The following is a 26805-nucleotide window of genomic DNA, read 5'->3' as shown; positions in this document are numbered from 1 at the left end:
TCTCACTCATAGGTGGGAACTGAACAATGAGATCACTTGGACTCGGGAAGGGGAACATCACACACCGGGGCCTATCATGGGGAGGGGGGAGGGGGGAGGGATTGCATTGGGAGTTATACCTGATGTAAATGACGAGTTGACGGGTGCTGACGAGTTGATGGGTGCAGCACAGCAACATGGCACAAGTATACATATGTAACAAACCTGCATGTTATGCACATGTACCCTAGAACTTAAAGTATAATAATAATAAAAAATAAATTAAAAAAAAAAAGAAAAGTTATTACTACAAAAATAGTAAGGAAACTACTCTGAGTTGAAAGGGTTTGCTTTTGTTTTTGATAAGGTTATGTATGGAATTCTCTATTTCTCATAGACCTTTATGAGAACAGATGGACTGTGATTTTTAAGCAGATTTTGTGGGGATATTTATGAATAAGTCAAGATAGTAGCCGTATTGTCTTCTGACTTCTAAGGATAAGTTTAAAAGGATGTAGTGGGAGGCAAGCCCAGAAATGATCAGGAAGGCTTCATGGTTCAAAAAGAAAAAAAAAAAAATCATAGGCACCCTAGGATCTATTTCAACTGCTTTTTTTTTTTAACTTTTATTTTAAGTTCAGGAGTACATGTGCAGGTTTGTGATACAGGTAAACAGCACGTTGGCGGGGACGTTGTGTAGAGATTATTTCCTCTCTCAGGTAATAAGCCTATACTTGAGGGTGGAAGGCGGGAGAACGGAGAGGATCAACAAGCTTTCTGAACCCTACTTTTCTCATGTTGTAAAATGGGAGACTTTGACTTAAATAATGTCTAAAGTTTCCTTTAGCTTACTATCTATTAATAAAGGAAAAATTGGATATGTATTTACTTTCAAGGCTGCTGAATTTGCATATTTAATTAAAATTAAAGTGAGGACTTAAGCATCACTCTGCAAATGGAAGAATATAGGTAGAGGTTTTAAAGCTCCCATTTACAAACAGAACAATAATGTTAAAGGATAAGAAAATAGAGGCTTGTAGGAAAACTAAACACATCATTTATATTGAACCTGACCACTGAAACTGGTCAAGGTAAAGCTTAATAAATTTAAAGATTTAGAACATTTACTTTTTCATGACAAATAATGACATTCAAAATGTGGTGATAAAATAATTTAGGAGATGAAATGGGACCAATTATTGCATTTCTTTGGGAAGTTGAAATCCTGAGGTAGAAAGTGAACTTTAATTTGCTTCTAAAATTAGATTTGGATTTTGTTTAGGAAACCTCCCTGTGTTTGTTCATGAATCTCATAGAACTAAAAAATTCAAATAGAAAAGGTAGCACTGATAACAATAGTGATTCTTCAAGACTTGATTCTTCAAGAATGTACCGTTTATTATTCTGTTGTTTGGGGCCATGACAACATGATGAAATGATGTAGCACAAATAAGTGGAAACCAGCAAGGCCTCCCGCAGTTGGAATTCTGATCAGAGAGATTACAGGAAGTTCCATTGACTGCATTCATTTAAATGCATGAGGAGAATACTATATCATGTTATTTATTGCCAAGTGAAAGCTGAGATTATTCATTTCAAAAGTAAAAGAGAAACAGAAGAAGGTGGAGGAACTAGAGCAAGAAGAGAAGAGAGGGTAACTATTTACATGTAAACAAGAGATGTAGAGTAATTGAAGTCCTTTATATCCTGCCCACAGTAAAACAACAGAGAATACATCAAGAAGTAAAAATAGACCTAACATGCAATCACTTAGAATGAATTCACATGATAGAATGTGCGATTAAGCCATGGAGCTTGCTACTACAAGATTTTATTCAAATAAACAGATAGATTAGAAAGATTAGAGTTGGTAAACACAGTTTATATAAAAATTTCAATGTCTGGAATTTGGAACCAACAAAAATAATATCAAGCAAACAAACAAAACACAAATGGCATCAGCTTCCAGGGAATAGGCTTATATATTTAAGGATATGCAAAGAATATCCCTTAATTTGGAACATGAAGTATACCCAGGTCATTTCCATTTTCTGGGCACTACACTAAATCTAGCACCCCCTTACCATGCCCTTGCCATTAGTATTTGGTCACCAAAGAATTCTTAAATCTTCAGCCTAAATACAGAGCTCTATGTAACCAGAGTTCACAGCCTCCTCTACTGACACCTCATGTAATCCTGAATTAATCCCTAGTAGTTTCCTTAAACTCCTCTCATGTGGAAGCTGTTCATTTCTCATGTGCACCTTAATTTAGGCCAAGAAGAGAAAAAGACTTTTCTTCTGGCTCTTTGCCATCATTTTAAAGTCATTTTTCTGTCGTTTTCTTTTACTATTCTTCCTCCTTTGAAGCCCTACACATCTACATCTGCTCCTTCTTTCCAAGCTTGGTCATGACTACCTGCCAAGCTCCAAGTTCTTCCTTCAGAATCGTCGAGGATTTTGACATCTGTACCTCAGTTTTTTCTTCCAGCTTATCCCTGTCCCAAATGTTCACGCTGGATACCATCTACTCTCTAGCCATTTAACCAGTTCAGCACTCCATTTTGTTGGGCACCCCTGGACATTTTTATCTTTTGGAAATGGTTCACTTTTGAAATTCTGAGCTCTTTACCTGCAATCACAGCCTTTGTGTACTCCACCCTCCCATTAAACATGCTTAATGACACCTTGTCTTCTGGTGTAATGATGTCTATAATCTTAAAGTCCAGCAAGCCTTCTTAGTTTCTTTTATATTCAGCCTATAAAGGCTCACTATGTTCACCAGTTACAAGAGTTTGGGGGTGGGAACCTGATGTGTTGATATCCATGGTCTTGAAACAATCTCTGGAAGATCGTGAGGAGGGTCATGCCCACCTCTTTACTGTGCACTGTCCAGGCTGGTCTTCATGGTCTACTATTTCAACTGCACTCTCATTAATGCTAAATTCTAGTCCACCACATCTGCATTCATAATTCGCAACCTAACCATTGATTTTTCTCTACCTTGCTCTTGGACTTTCAATTACGACTATAGAAAAGTCACATAATCTTGCTACTTAGCTCCTCTACAAATATTGAATTTCTAGCCACAGCTGGTTGTCTGGCCTTTCCAAGTCTCTATGGAAGTCTGGATTATTGTTATGCCTATCCTTTGAGTGTGGGAATTTCCCAAGGGATCTTCCCAATGTTTTTCCTTTTATTGCTTTGGACTCTGTCTGGAAGTCACATCAAAGGTTTTAGCTGCCATCTAGATGTCAGAGACTCCAAACAAGCATCTTTATCACCAGCCACTTCTTTTATATACAGGCTTAAATATTCAACTACTTTTTCCAAATGGATGTTCTATGGGCATTTCAATTTCAATGTATTCAAAGCCAAACTTGTTATTTCCTTTTTCCCCATCATTCATCGTCCTCCTGCTGAATTCTCTGTCTCTTAATGATATCATCATCAGACAGTCAAGCCTACAGTGTCCCCACCACTCCACGCCAGATTATTAGGTATTTGCTAACTATTCTCAGAACACATCATGTACACTAATTCCGTGGGTGTTTGTTCATGCTGTTCTCTCTCCCCTGGGATGCTTTTCATCTTCATTTTCCCTGATCCAGATCAAATGCTAGCTTATTTGTGAGGCCTACTTAAGACTCCCACTTCCAATTCTTTCATCCTGAGCACTTCCATTTGCTTGCCTTTCTGTCCTGTCACTTGTTTCGTTTTACCTTAGCACATTTCGTTAATTCAGTAACATTTATTAAGCCCCAAGTATCTTAACAGACACTATAATACACAATGGGAAAGAAACAGGAATAAGTTTTGGTTTTTGGACTGAAGGAGTTTATATCTCCTGGTATCTAGAATATAGCCTTATAATTGTGGCCACCCATGTATTGAATTTCAGTTAATTTAAGAAACAAATCTTGAAAAAATGGTAAAAGTTGTTTAGGTAGCTGGAGAATTACTATGAATAAAGCCTTTTTGAGATTGGTAGTTGTGACATCAAATCTATGTGGAAAAACATCATGTCTCTTTTAGATTTAGCATGAGAATGACTTGTGAAAAGGCAGTGCTTTCCCCTAATTATAATAACTATTTATTATTTTTAGAGAGATGGGGTCTGGCTATGTTGCTGAGGTTGGTCATCCCCTAATTACTTAAAAATCACTCCCTAGTTTTATAGGACACCCAAGTTTTGGAGAAGAGAATAACTTTGGCTCCAGATAAGACCACTTTGTTTTACTTTCAAGGCTTTTGATGGGAAAGGTGGATATTTTAAATTTATTTTATATTATGCCTTTAGAGAGAAGGTATGGCTAGTGGTTCATTTGGGGAAAAGGGGAGAAATACTTTGGACAAAGCCTTCATATAAAAATTTACAGATAGAGTGTTTAGTGGTAATAGCAGAAAGGATTGAAAAGTAGTTGGCTGATATGATGGTTTGGAAGCCTCACAAAGTGTCTCCTTACACTCGTTCATTTTAATTGAGTCAAGGAACCTACAAAAAGAATGCATGAGTAATGATGGATAAGGTGGGTGAATGAGGAAACACAAGAGTCTCTGTTATTCAACTGGTCCCAAGGATAAGCATCTGCCACTGGAACTGATGAGATGCCAACCAATAGAAGATGCAGGGACAATTAGCCTCCCTGCTAGGTGCCTGGTATCAAAAGAGTGAGGAAGGGCTCTTCTTCTCAGTTCTTCATGGGACCAAGTGATGATGCCAACCCTGTGGCTTGGTATCTATGAGGGCATGGGGAAATAGTATTCTTGGCAGAGACACTGGTGCTCTCTGAAGACTGAGAACATTGATGAGGCCTCAGAGCAGGAGAAGAGAAGCACAGAAGACCCGTGTGGTGGCTGCAGCTGAGGAACAAATCTGTTTCCTTGGGAAGCCTTAAACTTCTTAGCAAGCTTCAGCCCTGGGTAAGTGAGGACAAGAGACAGTAAAATGTAGTTTATTACAATTCATGTTTCCTCATCTATATGCATGAACTGGCAAGGCCAATGGAAATTTCGATTATCGTTGTATGGCAAGGGAGAATAATTAATGTAACACACCAATCCACATGACTGCTTTCTTCTCAGACTTATGTCACTTTGGGACTGGTTAATTGTAAATCAACTGTTGCAGATACAGTAGTGGGAGGGATGTCTGAGTTAAAGTGAAGAAGAAAACAATGGTGAGTAGAGCCTTAATTATGGATGACTCTTGGTAATTCCAAGAAGATTATCCAGGGTGTGTGTCACTTGGGTCACTTGCTTTTTACCTATTGACCATTTCACCACTTTAAAGTACTTTATATCCTCAGTAGGTAAGAAATCGAAAGGATGTGGGATTCAAAATATTCAGCCTATGAACACAGCAATTAGAATATGGAGAACAGGGAATCCATTTGTAGGCTTATTTTTTTTTCATAATAATAACAACCTTCTCCTTCAGAAAGGTCATCAAAATTGCTAAATCAAAATTAAATTTCAGGGATTATCTGCAACTTTACTTTTCTCTATGATTATACTACTCATAAACAATCATGGAGGTGAGCAATAACTACTCTATTCGATTTTGGACAAGTTAACAGGACCCCCTCCTGGGAAAGAGGCAAAACTCCACAAAATTGAGAGGTGAGCAATTGGAAGATGATGGTACCTTCTAATTCCAATAGCTTTTTACAATAGAGAAGCCAGTTACTTGGATAAGTGTTGACTATTTTGAAAACACTCAGGCAGAAGGACCAGGCTTGCAGTCACTTCCGTGCATAGTAGGTGAAGGTAGGTGCAACATACTGCTCAACCTCATGAGGCTAGAGCCAGAAACTGAAATGTGTTGTTGCCCCTCTGTGGTGTGTTCTGATGGCAAAGGTGTAGGCAACCAACTGGGCCCAACATACCTTTCCCTACACCTGGCCAATTTTCAAAGCGCAAACCCACTTTAACAAACTCTAGCCTGTATTATAGGAGGAAGGATCTGGGTGGTACAGAGGTGGCTTTCCATTGCCAGATCAGAAGGGTGGAGGAGAGGCTGGCAGGATGACAAGAATGAATGAACACACCAAGTTTCAGCTCCTATCTGAAGCTGCTCAGTTCAGGTAAGCACTTAGAGAAGCCAGGTGCAATAACTAACAGGGCAAATGTTTCTCTGGAAAATTCCAAGCCAGAGAAAATTGGGAAAAAGAGGGAAAGATGGAAAGCAGTACAAAGAGTAGCCAGCTAAAAAGATTAGAGGTCAAGATGAAAATATGAGATTAGAGAATGATAAAAAACATTGTGTGAGATTCTATTTTAGGTCATTATGCCAGAGAAATTTACACAGGATAGGGTTGAAAGAAATTAGGCTATAAGATGAGTGGCAAGTTGCAATAAAATGGCACCCTAAACTCACCAAGTCACTGTTGCCACTGCTATCGTGCCTAAGTTGATTTGATGTCTAGTTAGTCTATTTGTGCATTTCTCACAGAAGAGTATGTTTTGACCCGGGCTGACAAATACTGTTGATTCTGAAATTTGTTTTTATGGTTATGTTAAAACCATTGTCATTATAAGAAACAGAGATGGGAATATCGCCTCCTCAAATCTGATTCACATACAAACTGAATGAACCACATAACAACCACCTTAGTCAGATACTATTTTGAAACATGGTTCAAAACCTAAATGCTTATAAGATTCTTGAGAGACAGCGCTGTGCTCTGAGTCATAGGGAAGCCGTCCCAGAAGCCAGGTCTACCCATCAATAAGCAGCTGCCTGTGCAGGGTGCAGGCTGCACCTTTGGACAGCCTTTAAAACTGAATTCTCAGAATTTTAGAACACATTTTTGTCTAGAAATGCTGACTTTGGTTCATTAGGTAGCGATAAAACAGGCTCCCTTCAAAGCTCTCCTTCATCACCTTCCTAAGTGCATGGGGAAAAACACCTAGGGCTGAACTGTCTTGAGAAGTGTGGAAACATTTTCTTTGTGAGTGAGAACCGATCACCTAGAGAAAGGAGATCAGATTGCCATCACTGCTTCTGGGTATCAGATGCTAGCATGAGTACATTGTTGATTTGCTTATCCAATTTTTGATTTGCATTATTGCTCTTATCTTCTGTTGTAGGTGAGAGGTAAGTTCACTAACGAATCTCAAGGAAGATGTAAATGGCCAATGATCATGCTCAGAGGTCTGAAATCTCTCCAGGTCGCCTCCTTGGAGGGATGCTTTTCTGGTGGGGCAGCTTGTATCACCATACACAAATGTGCTTGGGTTTAGATTCTGCTGGAGAGAACACTGTGACACTTGGTCTCTTCCTTGGGCCATGTCAGTCAGTTTTGGACTTATTTTGCATCCCATCTTCACTGACGCCTGTGTATCCTTGGCTTGGGGTCCCATCCCATTGTCCATCAAAACCTGCTATCAGGAATAGATCAATTATCAGTTATACACAATGTGCCATGACCCTATCTCAGAGGCATTTGGTCATTTGGCTTCTTGGTTTTTTGTTCTTGCTGTTGTTGTTGTTGTTGAGTTTTAAAATAATGAAATATAATGTGGCTACATAAAGGTGCATTCAATAGATGCGTACAACTTAATAATGGAACATCGCCAGAACCTCTAAAACTTCCCTCCCCATTCTTTTACCAACAAAACCTCCCCTCCCACTAGGGTAACTAAAGCAGTTATATCCTTGGCTTAGTCTATCCACCCACGTAAGCATCCTTAAAAGAACAGTTTGTCTGGTTTGATCTTTTCATGAAGGGCATCTTACTGTGTGTATTCTTTCGTGCCTGACTTATTTGCCTTCTAAACCTTACTTCTATCAGTGGTGTGGGAACTGATGGCTACTACCATGGTGATTTCAGACAGTCTTGAGAAGATGAGGGTAGAGTTTTGTGGTCAGAAACCTTCTTGTGTGCCTTAAGATAGTGCAAACTGAAAGACCATGTGCCGGTGTGAAGCATAGTTTTTGGGTATACTAGATAAACCAAGGTCTGTGGGAAGCTCGGGTAGACAAAGGGAAGAAGTGGGTCCCAATGGACGTCCAATGAGGACTGGGGGGTTTAAATCATTACGACTATGATAACTTTATCCACAGTTGATCTATAAAGTGTACTATGATATACTTTTCACAATGTAAGCTTTCTCTGGAGTTAATAATTATCAAATTTACTCATTTTTGGATATTTGTTTGGTTTCTAAGTTCCTATCACTAACGTATTTCTTTTCTGTTGGTGGTAGATATCCTTCTCCATGTGCTCAATATAATCTAATGCATCTCTCTCTCTGATAGCATATTCACCTTAGAGAGCTTCAAACAGTCAGCATATTCAATTTTAGCATTAACCATACAATGAAAATAAAGGCAGTATGGGCAAACACTTGTGGGAAACAATGTGTAAGATAAAGTGAGAAACACTAAGTACGACCCTACTTCTCCTGAGAGGGACAGCTCACCTACCTCCCCAAATACAGTGTAAATACTATGCTGGTGATTATACACATAAATAGCAACATACACATATATATGTGTGTGTATACTAATGAAAATGTAATTGGTGTGAATTTTTATTTTATGGATGAGAAAAGGCCCACTCTATTCTATAGCACTTTGCTTTCTTCACCTCTCTGGGACTGCAGTGCTACTCCTCTATGATAGCTGAATTAATAGATGTCAGAATATGAATTATTCCAGGTGGAGCTCAGTCATGTTCATCAAACACCAAAATCGGAGCAGGGCGGAATCAAATAAACAACAACAAAAATCAGTAATTGAATTTCCACATGTAGGAAGTGCCAGTTGTGCCTTAATGTAGGGATATCTAAATTTACTACATAAAAATACTATGTGATATTAAATATCAAATGAAATAACATTTCATGCTAAAATTTGATTCATTAAAAATATATATTTGACTGCTTTGAATTAGAGCTGTAGCTAATATTCTACAGACTTCTTTTAAATTGCTCTATAAAGCACCTGAACATATTCATTTTAATGACATTATTTAAAACTATCATGGCCATCATAAAAAAAAAAATAGGGAGTGTCTGAGTCAGAGGCTTTATATTTCAGAGTAATGCAAGGAACTCTTTCAGACTCACCCAACCAGCGGCCAACTTCCTCTATGAAGACAGTAAGGTAAATATTTCTGAAGTTCATAATTTAAAGTCTGGCCAGATCCTTCGAAAAAAGACAGACTCACACACACACACACACACAAACACACACACACACACACACACACACACACAGATCTTGGTTACTTTGTGTCTGAGACGTTAAACTCATAAACAATATCCAGATCGGATACTGGTCCTCTTGTCTGCTTCTCCACCTTACAGCTTGTCTATGACTGTTTTAAGTGGTGTCATGGGAGAATGCCATGGGAATCGGATGACAGCTGAAAAATTTATGTTCCATCTTTGAAGAGATAAGTGGGGATTATGTGCAAATCTAGATTCTATATTTCCTGTGTTCTTATTTAAGGCATTATAGGTTGGAGTATACTAAATTTTGAGACTAGAACTGAACTCTTTTAAGTGCATAATATACTATTTTGATTAGAGGTTTATCAAAATTTGAAACTACGTGTTTAAAAGAAATACAAAGATTTTAAAATATTTCTCCCAGCATTATCTGTGTAGCATCGTATTTGACTTATTGATAAGAATAAAAATTAATCACATTCAAGTGATTATTCATTTCTTTCCTATATATATATCCTAATTCAGTAAATGTAAAAGTTTTTAAAAAAATAATGTATCATGAACTATAATTAATTTTCTATGTATAGGCAAAAGTATCCTAAGACTAGATAATATTTTTATCAAGCATGTAAGGCACATAATTTATCAGTTAGGTGTAATAAGTTTAGATACATAAAATAGTATCATAATTTCATGTTTCACTGAATGTGTTTTGTGCCTGAATTTTCTTATGCATTATTTAAAAACTACCATTTGCTTTTAATTAAATTTTAAAAAGAAACTTTAGTGAGAAAATATCTATTTTTATTGTTGTTTTGACACAAATAATATATTGGCTACAGGATGAAAGGGATAAAAACGTTCTCAGATTAAAATAGGTCATAAGGAATCAAATAGGCTTCAGGCTGCCGTGGACTTTTAGACCCTCAAGTCTGAAGTTTGGGATGTAAAAACATCCATTAGTACTTGCTAATTTATGTTAACTTTAAAATTATAAATTAATCGCTTGCTTGTTTGTTAAGCTAAAATATTTATGCAAGACACAGAGGAATATAATATATTTTTAGCAAAATGAAAAATTAGACTATAAAGCCAAGTTCTTTTATAATTTGAAAAGAACTTTCCTGCATTGCCATGTCCAGACAATGAAATACTGGGTAGTGTCATACTGACATCTTCCTTAGGTAGGTTTAATGCAATTTGTTTTCCTTGTCGATTTCCTTAGTTATTTAACTGGGACTCAAGTCAATTGGTAGCTGTTGGTGGCTTGCCTGAACTTAGTTTATTTTTTGTTAATGTTTAATCTATTTAAGTTGCTGTGAAAGTATTTATAGGTGAAAGGAAAAATCACAGTTTTGGTCTCATGCTAATTTTTATTTATGTGTCACCTGATGAAAACTTTCATGTGTAAAACAATCAGTTCAGCCTTAAATATAATTGTTTATTTGCCAATGAGAATCAGACTTTATATCAGATGAGGAGAAACAAATCTTACTTTTATTCTTGGAACTTAAACAGTGACCTGCATGGAGAAAGATAATAAAAATAATTAAGTGAAATGGAACATACTTTTTGGTATTTATTTTAAACATACATGAACATGTCTCTACAAGAATGTTAAAGTATATACTATTTAGTATCATCTATCATTTTAAGAGTTATGACTTGAGAATTTATAATTATCTAGGAATGTCTTGGCTCATGTTTCTCTGTCATGATTTTTTTTTCTAGTATGATTTCTCTGCCATAAAACTTACTTAAGCTAAACATTTATGTACTCTGTATCCTGAATGAACACATTTTTGTGTAGCTTCTCTTTTCTTTAATACGATTATAGTTTCATTAATAATTTACCATGGAAATGGGATGCCTAAAAGTTTAGAATGTGAAAATTTGTGATTGGTGCTTAGAAAGTGATTAAAGAATACTATTCAAAAGCATAAAATTTTTTTTTGCCCCAAAGGTTAAAATAGTAAGGCATAATTTGTCAAACAACAAGAAGAATTGGAACTTCAACAAAGAGAAATGTACCTTAAAGTGTATTTTTGCACTTTGGGACATGATAGCTTCCAGACACCCATTGGCCCGTGCAAGCACGTTTCTAAACACGGTCATTTAAAAATCTTTCAGGTCTTATTTTAAAAGCTCTAGCTCACATTTTATCAAAACATTACAATACACCCCATCTTCTACTAAATATAATTTTCACTGTAAATACTTTGAAAGGATTAATATGACTTTGGTTTCAAAGTTACTTTCCTAAGAACAATTGATTTCATGTACTACTGTCTGATTTTCAGCAACCAGAATGAAGCCTTGGAAATCCTTTAGGATGGAGAGAATCCAGCACGCCATTTCCTTCTAAAATTAATGAAATTCTTACGAATACTAAATTAAATAGAAACATCAGCATAGATTTCGTTTTCAGATACTTATTTGTAAACTTGTTAATTTTGATCTTTTTTTTCATGTTTTAGAAGGAATACTTATTTTTAGGTCTAAAATACGATTTGAATCCCTTAAAAGTTTGAGGGCCTTTGGCACTGCTAATATCACTCACTGTATTAAGCCATCCTTTTCCCGCCAACTCCCATCCTGTGTACCCAGCCCTAACTGGCATTGTTTCTCATCTCCTTTGTTGCAAATAGTTTCTCCTGTAGCTTTAATCACAATTGCCACAGCTTTTTACCCTGGATTACTTGGATTAGATATAAAATCAACACACTTTTTTTCTGGGTGACTTTTGAAAGAACGTAGGTGTTCTTTCTTAAAGATATGTGGGGCGTGAATGATTTTCTCACCTTATGTGCCTGGGTGTAACTGAGGAGTATGACTTATAACGAATTCTATATAGCTAAATTTGACCCTGAAAAGCAGCATCATGTAGGGTGTCATGCCTCGGTGGTGTTCTCTGTGCTTGGAATTCCACAGTGCAGAGTATGGGTCCCTCAGGGACATTCTTTCTGGAAACGTTTGCTGTCTTTTAGGACAGGACAGGCTATTACCACTTTACAGAAAATAGTAAATGCAGCAGCTTCAATTCATTGAAGGTCTACTCTGGATCACGCATTGTACTAGAAAAAGTTGGTTTTTTTTTTATTTTTTAACTCAAACTCCCATTTGACATAATAAAAGTTAAAAAAACTTATTTTAATTTCATTTACAATTTAAAAGGCCTTAAGTATTTGCGACTGCGACAAAGCCAACACAATGGCAATTTTAGAATATTCTCCTTTCAGACTGCATGGCTCTCCCTCCTTGTGACCCCCTTCCTCACCCACAGCATGCCAGTCCCCAGATGCCTATGTGTGCTCTTCTTATGGGACAAAAGGTACAAGGAAGTATGATTTTTCTGTTGAGAATCACTATGCTAGATCCTGTACATAGATCATCTCACTGAACAAGGTGAAACTTAGAAGTTCAGAGAAATTAAAGACTTGACCCAGTTCACACAACTACTAGCAATAGTAGCAACAGGGTTGAGACTTGGACGAAGTCCCCTAAGGGTTTGTGACTCCTGGCATCTGCAACACCCGGCACCTGCCACACCATCAGATGTAATATTATTGGACACTCATGAGGAATAATTTGGAGAATTCCTGTAAGTTCATTTAGTCTGAGACAACCCCAACTGTGATTTTGAGATCAATTTGAGTTGTGGAGAAATTCTGCAAAAAAAATTACCCAAGTGGATCCCTGAAGATTTCCATGGCGGTGGCAGCCCTCTGTATTTCAGAAACAACATCGTGAATTTGAAGACAATCTCCAATTTGCTACTGTGCCCTGGGTTCTCTGGCAAGAAATAGGCCTATGTGTTGAAAAGTCTTGTACATGTTCTTACAAAATCTGATAATCACATTTTGCATTCCAAAAAAATCAGAAAATGGTTTTAAACAAATTAATACACTTATGGGACCAATGATGCATAACACTGAAAATTAGGACAGTTTTGAAAAAAAAAAGTAGAATGTATGATTGTTCTAAGAATTTGCAGAGGCCATATGGAGAGAATGGATTACAAATGATGTGTTAAACCTCAAAAATTTAACATTGCATTGAATTACAGATGGTTTAGAAAGCAAAGGCTGTAGTGCCTCAAATAGACTGTCTAATATTGTAATATTTACTTTTGCTCTCCTTCAGTTCAGAAATCTGGGGTGATTTGAGAAATAGTGAGCCCCATGAATGTGTCTGCTTGGGGGTTGGAAACAGGCCACTCACAGGCCACTGAGGATAGAAACGTCCACCAACGAGAAGAGATAGTTTTAGGGTATTAGTGACAAGGATACTGGGCCAAGGCAACTTTTCCCTTTTTGTTAGAGTTATGTGATGATTACCTCCAAGGCTGAAAAAATGAAGCTTTAAATTATGAAAAATAATTAAATCTAAAAATATAATATTCCTAGAAGATGTACCAGGAGCTAATTTCATTTTCTCATTGTCCTCTAGGCTGCAGTCCATTTCACAATGGCCTCCCTTGCTGCAGCAAATGCAGAGTTTTGCTTCAACCTATTCAGAGAGATGGATGATAATCAAGGAAATGGAAATGTGTTCTTTTCTTCTCTGAGCCTCTTCGCTGCCCTGGCCCTGGTCCGCTTGGGTGCTCGAGGTGACTGTGTCTCTCAGATTGATAAGGTCAGTCTCAGCTTTTGCAGTTCATCATTGGGACAAATTGTTTTTCCCACGAGAACATTTCGTTGCAGTGGTCCCCATGTTAATGGAGGTCATCACGAGGGCACAAGGTGTCACATCTTCACACATCTCCACGAGACCCTCTTTGGGTGTGAAGAAAGCACAGAGCTTGCAGCACTTGTTTTTGAGCCAAGAGGCAGCAGAAATATTCCCAGCACTGCAGCTTTGATGTTTTCCCTTAGTGCAGTGGTTCTCAAAGTGTGTTTTCCAGACCAGGATCATCAGCACTGCCTGGAGAACTTGTTAGAAATGCAAATTCTTGGGCTTTACCCCAGAAGTACTGAATCAGAAACTATGGGTGTGGGTCCCAGCACTCTGGGTTTTAATGAGCTCTCCAGGTGCACCTGAAAGTTTGAGAACCACTGCCTGTGTAGACACGGTTGAGATAGGAGAGTTAGAAGGAGATTCCAATGACCTCCCAGATTCAGGACTCGTTACCTGGGCACAAATAACATCATAGTACATTCCAGATAATAGCAGTGTACCTGAATAGTCTTCGCATTGTCATCATCACCACCTTCACCACCACCTTCAGGGAGTGCTTATTAACACACCCTTGCACACAGCTCTGGGTGCACTTTACAGGGAAGTAGAATGGTCAAGGTTTCCCTCCCTTCTCAGAAAATTGCCACTGAAACTCAGTAGCTCAACAGCAGGTGAGATGCCAGGTCCAGGCTGCATGCAGAGGCCTTGATGTCGTCCCTTTCTGTCCCCACCTCCCCGTGCCCACTCCTTGCTGCACTATTCCTCCCACTATTTCAGTTCAGAAGGGCTTGCCAGAGGAATCTGGTGCCTGTTGTAACCTGTCATACCTCAGCTTGTATGGAAAATCATTTGTGTAGATAATTTAAGCTAGAATAATTCCTTCCTTTATCTGGATAGCTTAGTAAATATTAATTGCTAGAGAACAACTACAGAGTCTTAGACTGCCATTTTTTCAAGCACTAGAGTGGTTTACAACCTAGTACATAGGATACTACACTTCAATGAGATGATAGTAACAACGGTCTGCTGAGAACTTTATCAGTGTTCAGGATCCGGGATAAGCCCTAAGAATATGATATTATTTGATATTCACGTTGACACGCTGAAGTGGGAATATTATCCTGATTTTGTGGAGGGGTGACCATACTGCATGCTGGTAGATGGTGGACCTGAGATTCAAACTTAGGACGATCTTCTACAACTGGTCTTCTCACCTTTGGCACTACTGACACTTTGGGCTGGATACATGTTTGTTGTGAGGGGCTGTCCTATGCAACGTTTAGCAGCATCCCTGGCCTCTCATCAATAAATACCAGCAGCATACCCCTCCCCCAGCATGACGACCAAAAACATTTCCAGGTATTTCCAAAGAATACTCTCAAAAGCAAAATCAGTCTCCAGTTGAGAACTGCTCTGAAGCCACCAAACTGAAATTATAGCTCAAAGTACATCATTGTGAAGCTTCAGTATTTTCAAGTCAGCATTGTTTTGATAAATAAATATAAAGCCCTTGAAAAACATTCAACAAATAAAAATGTATTCATTTATAAAAATTCATAACGTTTCAGAACCAAGTGAGATGACTTGGTATCATGGAAATAGCCCTGGTCCGGGAGTTCGAAGTTTGGGTCCAAGTTCTGACCTTGGGAAAATCATTTCATCTCTGTGGGCACTAGTGTCTTCACCTGTGCACAGAGGATGTTGATTTGATGATAAAACAAATAAAGAAAAAACCTTACCGTTATCACTGTTCAATGTGTTAGACAATGATGTGCAGGCACCATGCCTATGACTAAAGCTTGATTTTAATGCAACAGAAGACACGGCTTTTACTTACTGTGTGCTTTCATGTGAGGGGCAATCTTTCAGATCCTGTCTGGTATACCTTCTGAGGTCTCCTTGCCCTGCACCTCGTGCCTGGTGGGCCAGGGTCAACAGCTCATGAGTCACAGGGAACTGAGAGAGCTACTGTTCTGCTGGAGTTTGCTCTGTACTCTTTGCTGCCTCATCAATTACTCTCATGTGTGACTTTCTATAACTCTTACTATTATGATCTTGCATGAAAAAATATGTAAGAGGAGAAAAGGCAACTAGAGACACAAAAGCATTCATCTAATTTATCCGTGCACACTTTGAATCCTCTGTAAATGTCTTCTAGGAAATTAATTTTCAGCTTCTCCCCTGCCTCAGTTTGTTTCTCATTGCAACACTTGACCCTCGTCACCATGAATCACACATTTCTATTTTAGATGAATCCAGACTCAATTTACGGCTTCCAACTGTGGGTCTCTTTTAAGCATCCCCAGGGATCTGTGTTTCTTTTTCCTTTTGATGCTCAAAGTGTCATAGCTGGGCCAGTAGATATCTCTTTAACCCAATCTTTTGAAACAATCCTTCCCAATAACTTTACAATATTTTTGCTTTCTGACAAGACATTCTGGGCTTATCTTGAGTTATCTTGGCTCCAAGAGGAGCTCAGCTATTCCTCATGAAACTCTGGCTCATTTACTTGATTAAATGTATATTATAGAGTAAATATATATGTTTACTCGAGTAAAGTCAAGAATCAGTGTGCTGGAGGTTCAATGCAGTTGAAGTGCCATGAAGGCTGCTCACCATTTGAGTGAAAGAGCTGGAAAAGCGTATTTACTGACCAAGTCATGGGTTCAGACTGACCCTTTTTTTTTTTTTTTCATTTTTAGCTCTAATAATGCTGTTCTTTCTTATAATGTTTGAATATAAAAGTTTTAAAGAGTGATTTTCCTATTTTGTAAGCTACTCGCTCCTCTCTTCTCTCATAAGACATTTCCACTGAAATTCATTATACGTATATATGTATATATATATACACACACACCCCCCCACACATTTCCATTGAAATGCATTATTTTATATATTATATATAGTTTAGATTACACATGTTTGGATTACTTATGTATGAGAGTCATATGTTTGGACTTTCTTCTCTCTCACAAGACATTTCCATTGAAATACATTATGAAATATATATACACACATACCTATGTATTTTTCTGAAGTCATATGTTTGGATTATAATCTTATTTAAAAGTTTACAAATTTGAATTTTCTAAAATGCAACCGAGTTTTACAAAAAGCATTTAAAAATAATCATTAATATATATTACTTATTGTACCACTCTGTAAGAAGAAATAATAATTTTATAATTTGGCATGAATATACAGGTAGAAGTCCAAGGATGATTCATAGTATCCTTTTTTGTAAAAATCCTTAATCCAAATGTCCTGAAATTGCTTATACTGTATAGACCCATGATTTTCCTCATTGCCGTCATCTGAATTCATTAACCACTTATCAGAAACAAAAATTCTGATTTCCCTACATAAGCACATGAGGGAACATGAAAGTATAGCACACTTTGTATTTCGGATAGAAACACCAAAAAATCAGATAAGAAAAGTAAGAAGAGGAAGAACTGTGATAAACAAACCCTTTGAAGTTTTATCTAATGTTTATCACACATAAATATTTACTGCAGGTTGACTATCCCTTATCTAAAATGCCTGGGACCAAGTGTTTTGGATTTTGGAATTTTTCCCTTTTGGGATTTTTTTTTTTTTTTTTTTAGATTTCAGCATATTTGTTTATACATGAGATGGGATAGGACCCAGGTATAAACATGAAATTTATCTATGTTTCATATACAACCTATACATATAGCATGAAGGTAATTTTATACAACATTTTAAATCTTTTTTTTTAATGAAACAAAATTTTAACCGTGACACATCACATGAGGTCACGTGTGGAATTTTCCACTTGTGTCATGTTGATGCTCAAAAATTTCAGAATTTGGAGCATTTTGGATTTTGGATTAGGATGCTCCATCTGTAGCATCATTATGCATCTTTAGTCATGGTAGTTTTACTGTTGAATCTACAGTTTCTTGAATTTTTGTAAAGATAAAAACAGACACGTATCATTTCAATATTTGACCCTTCCAGTTTACTAACATTCAATTAGGAATATCAGAAAATCAACAAAATTCATATCAAAAGAGAGTAATACTAGTAATGATCAAAGAATAATGTTAAATATTTACACTTATTAAAGCTTTATTCAAAAAGTTCAGGAGAATGACTTCCGGATAGTCATATAATTTTAAAATTATTGCCTGGGTGCCAAAAGCATTATCTCAGAAAATATGTTAGTATGTTTGAATCACTTTAACGTGGTATTTTATATTTTTGTTCCATGCGTATATTCCTAAATTATTCTTTCCAATGGTAGCTTTGGGACTATTTAAAAAAATAAAATAAAATCAGAAAAGAACTGCAGGGAGGTTTTAAAAAGTTACAGTCTGTCTTAAGATAAATTTTGGCCAATGAGAAGGGGAGATTCCTTTCTCTGCAAGGCTTCACATAAATTACTAGGTTCTTTTTACAAGGTAGAGTCACAGGCCATATAATGACATTTTGGTCTGTGATGGACCACATGTATGAGGGCAGTACGGTAAAATTAAAATGAAACTGAGATATTACTATTGTCTAGTGATGTTGCAGCCATCATAATATCATAACGAAATGCATTACTCACGTTCCTGCAGTGATGCTGGCATAAACCAACCCATTAGACTGCTAGTTGTATAAAAGCCTAACACATGCAATGACGTACGGCACGTAATGCTTGATAATGGTAAGTGACTATTACTGATTTATGCATTTACAATACTATACTTTTAGTAGTTATTTTAAAGTGTACTCCTTCTACGTATGAAAAATAAAAGTTAGCTGTGAAACAGCCTCAGACAGACCCTTCAGGAGTGATTCCAGAAGGAGGCATTGTTATCATAGGAGATGATGGTGCCATGCGTGTTAATGCTCCAAATACCTTTCAGTGGGACAAGATGTGAAGGAAAAAGACCGTGATATTGACAATCCTGACTCTGTGTAGGCCTAGGCTAAAGTTGTTTATGCCTTACTTATTCACAAAAAAGTTTAAAAAGTTAAAAAATTAAATAAATACAGCTCATAAGATAAGAATATAAAGAAAAATATAATTGTACAGTTGTACGATGTCTTTGTGTTTGAAGCCTAGTGCTGTTACAAAATAATCAAAATGTTTTTTAAAAATAAGAAGTTTATAAAGTAAAAAAGTTAAAGTAAGCTAAAGTTAACTTATGATTGAAGACAAAATTATTCTTCATAAATGTAGTGAAGCCTAAGTGTCCAGTGCTTGTGAAGTCTACAGCGATATACAGTAACATACTAGGCCTTCACATTCACTCATTACTTACTTGCTGACTCACCCAGAGCCATTTCCGGTCTTGCAAGTGCCATTTATGGTAAGTGCCTATACTGTTTTGCCAGTTTTCATCTTTTATACAGTTTTTTACTGTACCTTTTCTATTCTTAGATGTATTTACATACACAGATATTTACCATTGTGTTACAGCTGCCTACAGTATTCAGTACAGTAACATGCATTACAGGTTTGTATTTGGGGAGCAACAGGCCATACCATGTAGCCAAGTTGTGTAGTAGGCCATACCATCTGAGTTTGCATGAGTACACACTGTAACATTCGCACAATGACAAAATCACCTAATGATACATTTCTCAGAAAGCATCCGCATAGTTAAGTGATGCACGATTGTAATGAGTAGAAGGTTTAACACTTTGAAGAGCAGATATCAGTCAAATTATATTTTATAACTTATATTTATATAAATTTACGTAGCCATGTATATTTTGCTCAAGACATTATCTCATAATCAAATATGACTTCCAATATGTTCTCAGCCTTTACTGGTTAAACTTTCCTCCTTGAACTGTTTCAAAGATTAACGAGCTGGGCCCATCAACTCCTGACCCCTCATTTTAGGAAAGAAGGATACAAAGGGACCACCTAAGTTCCAGCCGGTCACTGCTTATCTCTCTCTCCATCTTATACTGAGATGATGGACAGTGATGACTTTCATTTGAAAGTTTTCATTCTGGGAGCCCTTAGAGACAAACCTCATCTATTTTCTGACATAGGATGAAACAATTATAATGATATAGTTCAAAGTATAAAGATACATGCTTTTATTTCCTTTCTTGTAGTAGCCCAAATAAATAATTCCATGGAGTGGAAAGTCCCTGTTGAATCTTCCTTTCCTAGTGGCAAGTGACCAACCCCACTGTTCACCACTGTTCACCAATGAAGTCGCAGCCACAATAAAATTGACTAAAAAACTGAGGCAGGATTGTTTAAGGATACAAAGTACCCAGCATGTTTTCTCTCTGAATTCTTTCAATTGGGAAGAGATAACTGCCATATTTTTAAAGGCATTGAAAATCCACGTTGGCCAAGAGCTTATTCTATTTTCAAGTAGAGCTGTTGCAAAGATGCAAGATTCTCAAAATATAGTGAAAGGTTGAAGATTAAAAGACTTCTTATGGTTTCATTGTCTTTTCTTTATCATAACATGCATAGATGTTCTTGTAGACTGGTATGACAGGTCCTTCAGTACCATAGGCTCACAGTGATAGTTTATCAAATCTACAGATCTAAAGACTAAGAAAGCTCTTCTATAAATCAAATGCTGATGTTCCCATGGGCTGTTGAACCAGAATTGTTCAAGGGTCTCTGTTACACAGTCGCTGGAGGTCCTAGTTCAAAATTTTGAATTTTGAATTCTTCCATAGGTGAAAACATGCCATGCATAGTCACTATTGAAATAAAAATCACTTGTAAATAATTAGATGATGCAAACTACAACTTTTTTTTTTTTTTTTTTTTTTTTTTTGAGACGGAGTCTCGCTCTGTCGCCCAGGCTGGAGTGCAGTAGCCGGATCTCAGCTCACTGCAAGCTCCGCCTCCCGGGTTTACACCATTCTCCTGCCTCAGCCTCCGGAGTAGCTGGGACTACAGGCGCCCGCCACCGCGCCCAGCTAGTTTTTTGCATTTTTTAGTAGAGACGGGGTTTTACCGTGTTAGCCAGGATGGTCTCGATCTCCTGACCTCGTGATCTGCCCACCTTGGCCTCCCAAAGTGCCGGGATTACAGGCGTGAGCCACCGCGCCCGGCCCGCAAACTACAACTTAATAACTGCAATGACTTCTTGAACTTTATTGTAAGTATGGACGTTTCTAAACTGAAAAATATTAAGCATTCCAGTTTTATTATATTATGAATTTAAGAAATTTTTCTTTAAACCCACTTAATATAAAAATCCCCAAATTCAACACATTTTAAATTTTATAAACCTCCGTAAAATAATTTTGAATTAAAGGAACAGAGGGGGCAAGTGCTGAAAAGTTCTCTTCTTTTGTCAGAAGCTACCACGGTGAGGTTGATGCACGCAATGATGGTGGGATTAAAAACAGTCAGCTTTGGGGAGGAAGCATTTAGTAACTGTTATTCTGTATATACATTGCTGTGAGAAAATCCTCTATCAGACTAATATGGTCAAAATTATGCCTGATACACAAAGTATAGTTTTTAAATTTGGTCGGTACAAATGACTACCTTAACTAAATTTGTACAGTGCGGCCTTTGTGTGAGACAACGTGTAGTTATAAACAATCAGACAGAAATATAAGGGATAATATCAAATATTAGAGAGAGTACAAATTCTAATTATGAGTTTGTACTCTCAATAAGCTGAAAGTTAGCGGAAGCTCTACATGTTGAAAACTCCGTAAAACATGGGGTAGGGAGGGAAGGGGAGAAAGAAAGACTTTTAAGTGTTCAAATGGATTTGACCCAGCAATCCCATTACTGGATATGTACCCAAAGGATTATAAATCATTCTACTATAAAGACACATGCACACCTATGTTTATTGCAGCACTATTCACAATAGCAAAGACTTGGAACCAACCCAAATGCCCAGCAATGATAGACTGGATAAAGAAAATGTGGCACATATACACTATGGAATGCTATGCAGCTGTAAAAAAGGATGCGTTCACATCTTTTGCAGGGACATAGATGAAGCTGGAAACCATCATTCTCAGCAAACTAACACAGGAACAGAAAACCAAACACTGCATATTCTAACTCATAAGTGGGAGTTGAACACTGAGAACACATGGACACAGGGAGAGAAACATCACAAACCGGGGTCTGTCAGTAGTTTGGGGGGGCTGGGGAAGGGATAGCATTAGGAGAAATACCTAATGTAGATGATGGGTTGATGGGTGCAGCAAACCATCATGGCACGTGTATACCTATGTAACAAACCTGCACATTCTGCACATGTATCCCAGAACTTAAAGTATAATAAAAATAAATAAATATTTTTTAAAAATGATGATGACATAGAGTTTTAGAGCCTATTTAAGTAAAACAGTGCTTTTTTACGTTAAATGACATTTCAAGAAATGTAGGAATAATCATTGGTAGGAAATGTGGATAGGTTCCATGATTCCAAAATTACAAAAAGTAAGAGGAAAATCTGGTAGGTAAAACTTAATAAATATTAAATTAACACATGAATTGATGACCTAATTTGTATTGGCCCAAATGTTAAAATTATAGCTGCCCGGTCACTTCAGAAAGAGGCTTATTCATTCCATAAATCACAAAATAGTGCACAGGGTTTTTTTGTTTTTGTTTTTGTTTTTTTTTGAGATGGAGTCTCCCTCCGTCGCCCAGGCTAGAGTGCGGTGGCCGGATCTCAGCTCACTGCAAGCTCCGCCTCCCGGGTTCACGTCATTCTCCTGCCTCAGTCTCCCAAGTAGCTGGGACTACAGGCGCCCGCCACCACGACCAGCTAATTTTTTGTATTTTTAGTAGAGACGGGGTTTCACTGTGTTAGCCAGGATGGTCTCGATCTCCTAACCTCATGATCTGCCCGCCTTGGCCTCTCAAAGTGCTGGGATTACATGCGTGAGCCACCGCGCCCGACCAGTCCACAGGTATTCTGAGTTACACCATTGTATAGTGAGGATGGTGGTCACATTTCACTGACTATATTGAAAACTGTAGAGTTTCGCTGCTGAAATATGCTTTTCATTCAGTGTCAGACTGGGAGAGCTGTGCACTGAGGCATTAACATCCGTGTGTGGACTGACTACTGGACAAGCATGATTTAACCGGAAGCGATGTCACTGTAGCATTTATGTAAATTGACACAGATTCCAAAATCCTGGTAAACCTAAGAGAAAATCAAGTTGTGGTAAAGAAAGAAAATGCAATAAAAATTAAAACCAAGTATGCCTGTTGATGTGCATTCAGAGTCATGGGGAGAATCAGCTCTAAGACACTAATGAACTTGGAATGGCAATTAGACACATTTATTGGGAAATAATATTTTTATTTTTAAAACCTCTTGCAAACTGTTCTCGTAACCCCTGATTCTAATGATTGCTTTCTTTGTGCCCTGTTTACAGGTGCTTCACGTTAACACTGCCTCAGGATATGGAAACTCTTCTAATAGTCAGGTAAAGACAATACGTTCTTTTAGAAAAAGAGATGGTGAGCCAGGTGCAGGGGCTCACGCCTGTAATACTAGAACTTTGGGAGGCTGAGGCGGGTGGATCACTGGAGCCCCGGCGTTCGAGACCAGCCTGGGCAACATGGCAAAACCCCATCTGTGCAAAATATACAAAAATTAGCTTATAGTCCCAGCTACTTGGGGGGCTATGGGGGAGGTTAGCTTGCGCCCAAGAGATGGAGGTTGGAGAATGTGGAACTATCCTTTCAAAGCTAAGAAACATGCTTTATTCAGATTTCCAGATTGTGGATTTTTCAAGTAGAATTTTTGATAATTTACTTGTTATTTATTAATTTACTAACATTTTATTTACATATTGGCCATATTTTGGCAAGAAAGGATGAAGTTAAATGTTTTGCCTTTTTCTTTGTATATTCATAGACAACTTACATTGGTAAAATTAATTATTTAATATATATTATGCAAAATCATTATCTTCTGTTAACAATTTTATTTTAAGGCCAAGTATTTAGTAAATTATTTCATTTGATCACAGACACTATTTTGAGAAAGGGTAAGACATAGATGTATGTGGCCTTGTTTGCTGTTTTTAAAGTATTTTTAAAAATTATTTTATGGTATAATATGCATGTTCTATTTTATGTGTAAATGAGATTATGCATATCTTTGCAGTCCAAAATTAAATTTTTATACATCTTTTTAATAACAGCCAGGGCTCCAGTCTCAACTGAAAAGAGTTTTTTCTGATATGAATGCATCCCACAAGGATTATGATCTCAGTATTGTGAATGGTCTTTTTGCGGAAAAAGTGTATGGCTTTCATAAGGTAGGTGAAACTGCCTCTGTTAGAAGGACCTGAATCTTGTTAAATCCATTATCTGAACAAAGGCTTGTGTCTTTTTACTGAGTCATACAAAGATGGTTTTGTTTCTCGTTGCTACTTATTATGTTCTCAGATGTCTTGAAAATATCACCATTTCCAAAGTTCAACTTTTTACCCAATTAATCCACATATTCAGGTTCACTAAACTGACAGGCTTCAAAACAGAAGAGAATGTGTCCATTGGTAGGGATGTCGAGCTGTAAATGGAATGGAGGAGCAGTCAGCCCATTTAGGGGTGTCCATGGCAGGAAACACATTCTGGGCTCAAGCAGTAATCCCATCTCAGCTTCCTGAGTAGCTGCAACCACAGGTGCCTGCTACTATGCCCAGCTAAATTTTCTGTTGTTGAGAAAGGTTCTCTCTATGTTGCCCAGGTTGGTCTTGAACTCCTGAGGTTGGTCTTGAACTCTTGGGCTCAAGTGATCCTTTTGCTTCAGCTTCCCAAATTGCTGGAACTACAGGCATGAGCCATCTTGCCTGGCCAAATTTTATTTTTTATGTCACTTAAGTTTTATGTATTTTTAAAGGACATAGACAAGTCTTAGAAGGAGATCAACATGACATACTAGTTGGACTTTTCAAAAAAGTATAAATGCTTAGTGGCTTCTAGCTCTTCTAGAGTTTCTCTCTCTTTCTCTCTCTCTCTCTCTCTGTTTTAGACAGAGTCTGGCACTGTTGCCTGGGTTGGAGTGCATTGGCACAATCTTGGCTCACTACAGCCTCTGCCTCTTGGGTTCAAGCAATTCTCCCGCCTCAGCCTCCCAAGTAGCTGGGATTACAGGCACGTGCCACCACGTCCTGCTAATTTTTTTTTTTTTTTTTTTTTTTTTTGTATTTTAGTAGAGACAGGGTTTTGCCATGTTGGCCAGGCTGGTCTGGAACTCTTGACCTCAGGTGATCTGCCCACATCAGCCGCCCAAAGTGCTGGGATTACAGGCATGAGCCCCTATGTCTGGTCTGAGTTTCTTGGAAGTGGTAGAGAATAGCAACATCTATGTAACTATCCTGTCCCTTCCGACTGCTATCTTTATTCCTTGCTGACATCTTGCATGTATCAACCTCTTGCACGTATCAACCTTCCTGGGCCATGGACTACTTAAAACTACTCTTTGTGTCAAAGTGGGTGGATGAATGGATGTGTGGATAGAAGAATGAATTAATCAGTAGATGAAAAGAGCTGTATCCAAGGAAATCACACACAAAGCTTGCATTAGAGAGCTAGTCTTTTCCTGTGGATAGACAAAGGACAACTAGTGAATCTTCATTATTAGGATGAAAATCCTATAAACTTTAATAGGAAATCGACTAACAATACCTGGTTCGTAATACATCTTTTTCTTCTAATTCTGAACATCTTTCCACAAAGATATATATGTGTATATTTGTTGAATTACTAATGTATTGATAAATTAGATCATTGTGACTTTTTAAAATTAAAAACAGCAAGTATTTCTTTTTTTTTTTTTTTTGAGACGGAGTCTCGCTCTGTCACCCAGGCTGGACTGCAGTGGCCGGATCTCAGCTCACTGCAAGCTCCGCCTCCTGGGTTCACGCCATTCTCCTGCCTCAGCCTCCCAAGTAGCTGGGACTACAGGCGCCCGCCACCTCGCCCAGCTAGTTTTTTGTATTTTTTAGTAGAGACGGGGTTTCACCGTGTTAGCCAGGATGGTCTCGATCTCCTGACCTCGTGATCCGCCCCCTCGGCCTCCCAAAGTGCTGGGATTACAGGCTTGAGCCACCGTGTCCGGCCGCAAGTATTTCTCAGGCAACTATTATGTCCGAGGCAATGTGCTAGGTACTGGGAATAAAATCATAAGCAAGGCTTATGTAGTCTTGACTTCACAGAATTTGCTGTTTTGTGAAGGGCTCTGACAATCTCAAAGGTAAAAAGGATGTATTATGATAACAGCTGTTAAGAAAAAAATCAAGGTAAACATACTGTTAGAAAATGTAGCTGGGACCGGGCACGGTAGCTCATGGCTATAATCCCAGCACTTTGGGAGGCTGAGGCGGGCGGATCACCTGAGGTCAGGAATTCAAAACCAGCTTGACCAACATGGTGAAACCCCATCTCTAAAAATACGAAAATTAGCCGGACATGGTGGCAGGCACCTGTAATCCCAGCTACTTGGGAAGCTGAGGCAGGAGAATCGCTTGAACCCAGGAGGCAGAGGTTGCAGTGAACCGAGATCACACCATTGCACTTCAGCCTGCAAGGGGACGAGAGTGAGACATCATCTCAAAAAAAGAAAAAAAAAAAAAAAAGAAAGAAAGAAAACGTACGTGGAACCTAGAGAAGATATCTGTCAAGGACAGACAGCCATACTTGGAACTAGAAAATGGGTAAGACATAATCATGAGGTATATGGGCCATTTCAGGCAGAAGGAACGTTGTTCAAACACCTCTAGTGAGAGATGACACATGGCATTTTTGAGAAACTGTCAGGAATGTGGTATGGTGGGAGAGCAGAGTAAGGAGAAAGTGGCTATGATGTAAGCAGTGTGGGGATCAGCAGAGCCTTGTCGGCAAGGTTCAAGGGCTTGGGCTTTGTCTTGAGTGCAATAATGTAGCCTTGAAAAATTTGCAGCAGGAAGGGATGACACAGGCAAGGGAGACTAGTTAGGAGGCTATTGAGTTATTTAATATGAGAAAGCAGTGGTA

General features: G+C 37.9%; 1 protein-coding gene across 2 annotated transcripts in view; it reads left to right on the top strand.

Annotated features, from left to right (window-relative positions):
• SERPINB7 (serpin family B member 7) overlaps window positions 1-26805 on the top strand; it is a 54602-nt gene that overhangs the window by 18417 nt on the left and 9380 nt on the right. Inside the window, exons 1-4 of one of the 2 annotated variants that reach the window (XM_028838061.2) lie at window positions 9025-9090; window positions 13608-13793; window positions 23196-23246; window positions 23970-24086. In XM_028838061.2, the coding sequence (XP_028693894.2) occupies window positions 13626-13793; window positions 23196-23246; window positions 23970-24086 (336 nt within the window). In that variant the 5' untranslated portion in view covers window positions 9025-9090; window positions 13608-13625. Of the gene's footprint in view, window positions 1-9024; window positions 9091-13607; window positions 13794-23195; window positions 23247-23969; window positions 24087-26805 lie in introns of those variants that run through there. The other variant, XM_077975025.1, reaches the window with a different exon arrangement.

This window comes from Macaca mulatta, chromosome 18 (genome assembly GCF_049350105.2).
Source record: "Macaca mulatta isolate MMU2019108-1 chromosome 18, T2T-MMU8v2.0, whole genome shotgun sequence".
Taxonomy (NCBI): Eukaryota; Metazoa; Chordata; class Mammalia; order Primates; family Cercopithecidae; genus Macaca; species Macaca mulatta.
The sequence above is the reverse complement of the archived record's forward strand: the minus strand, read 5'-3'. Positions and strand labels throughout refer to the sequence as shown.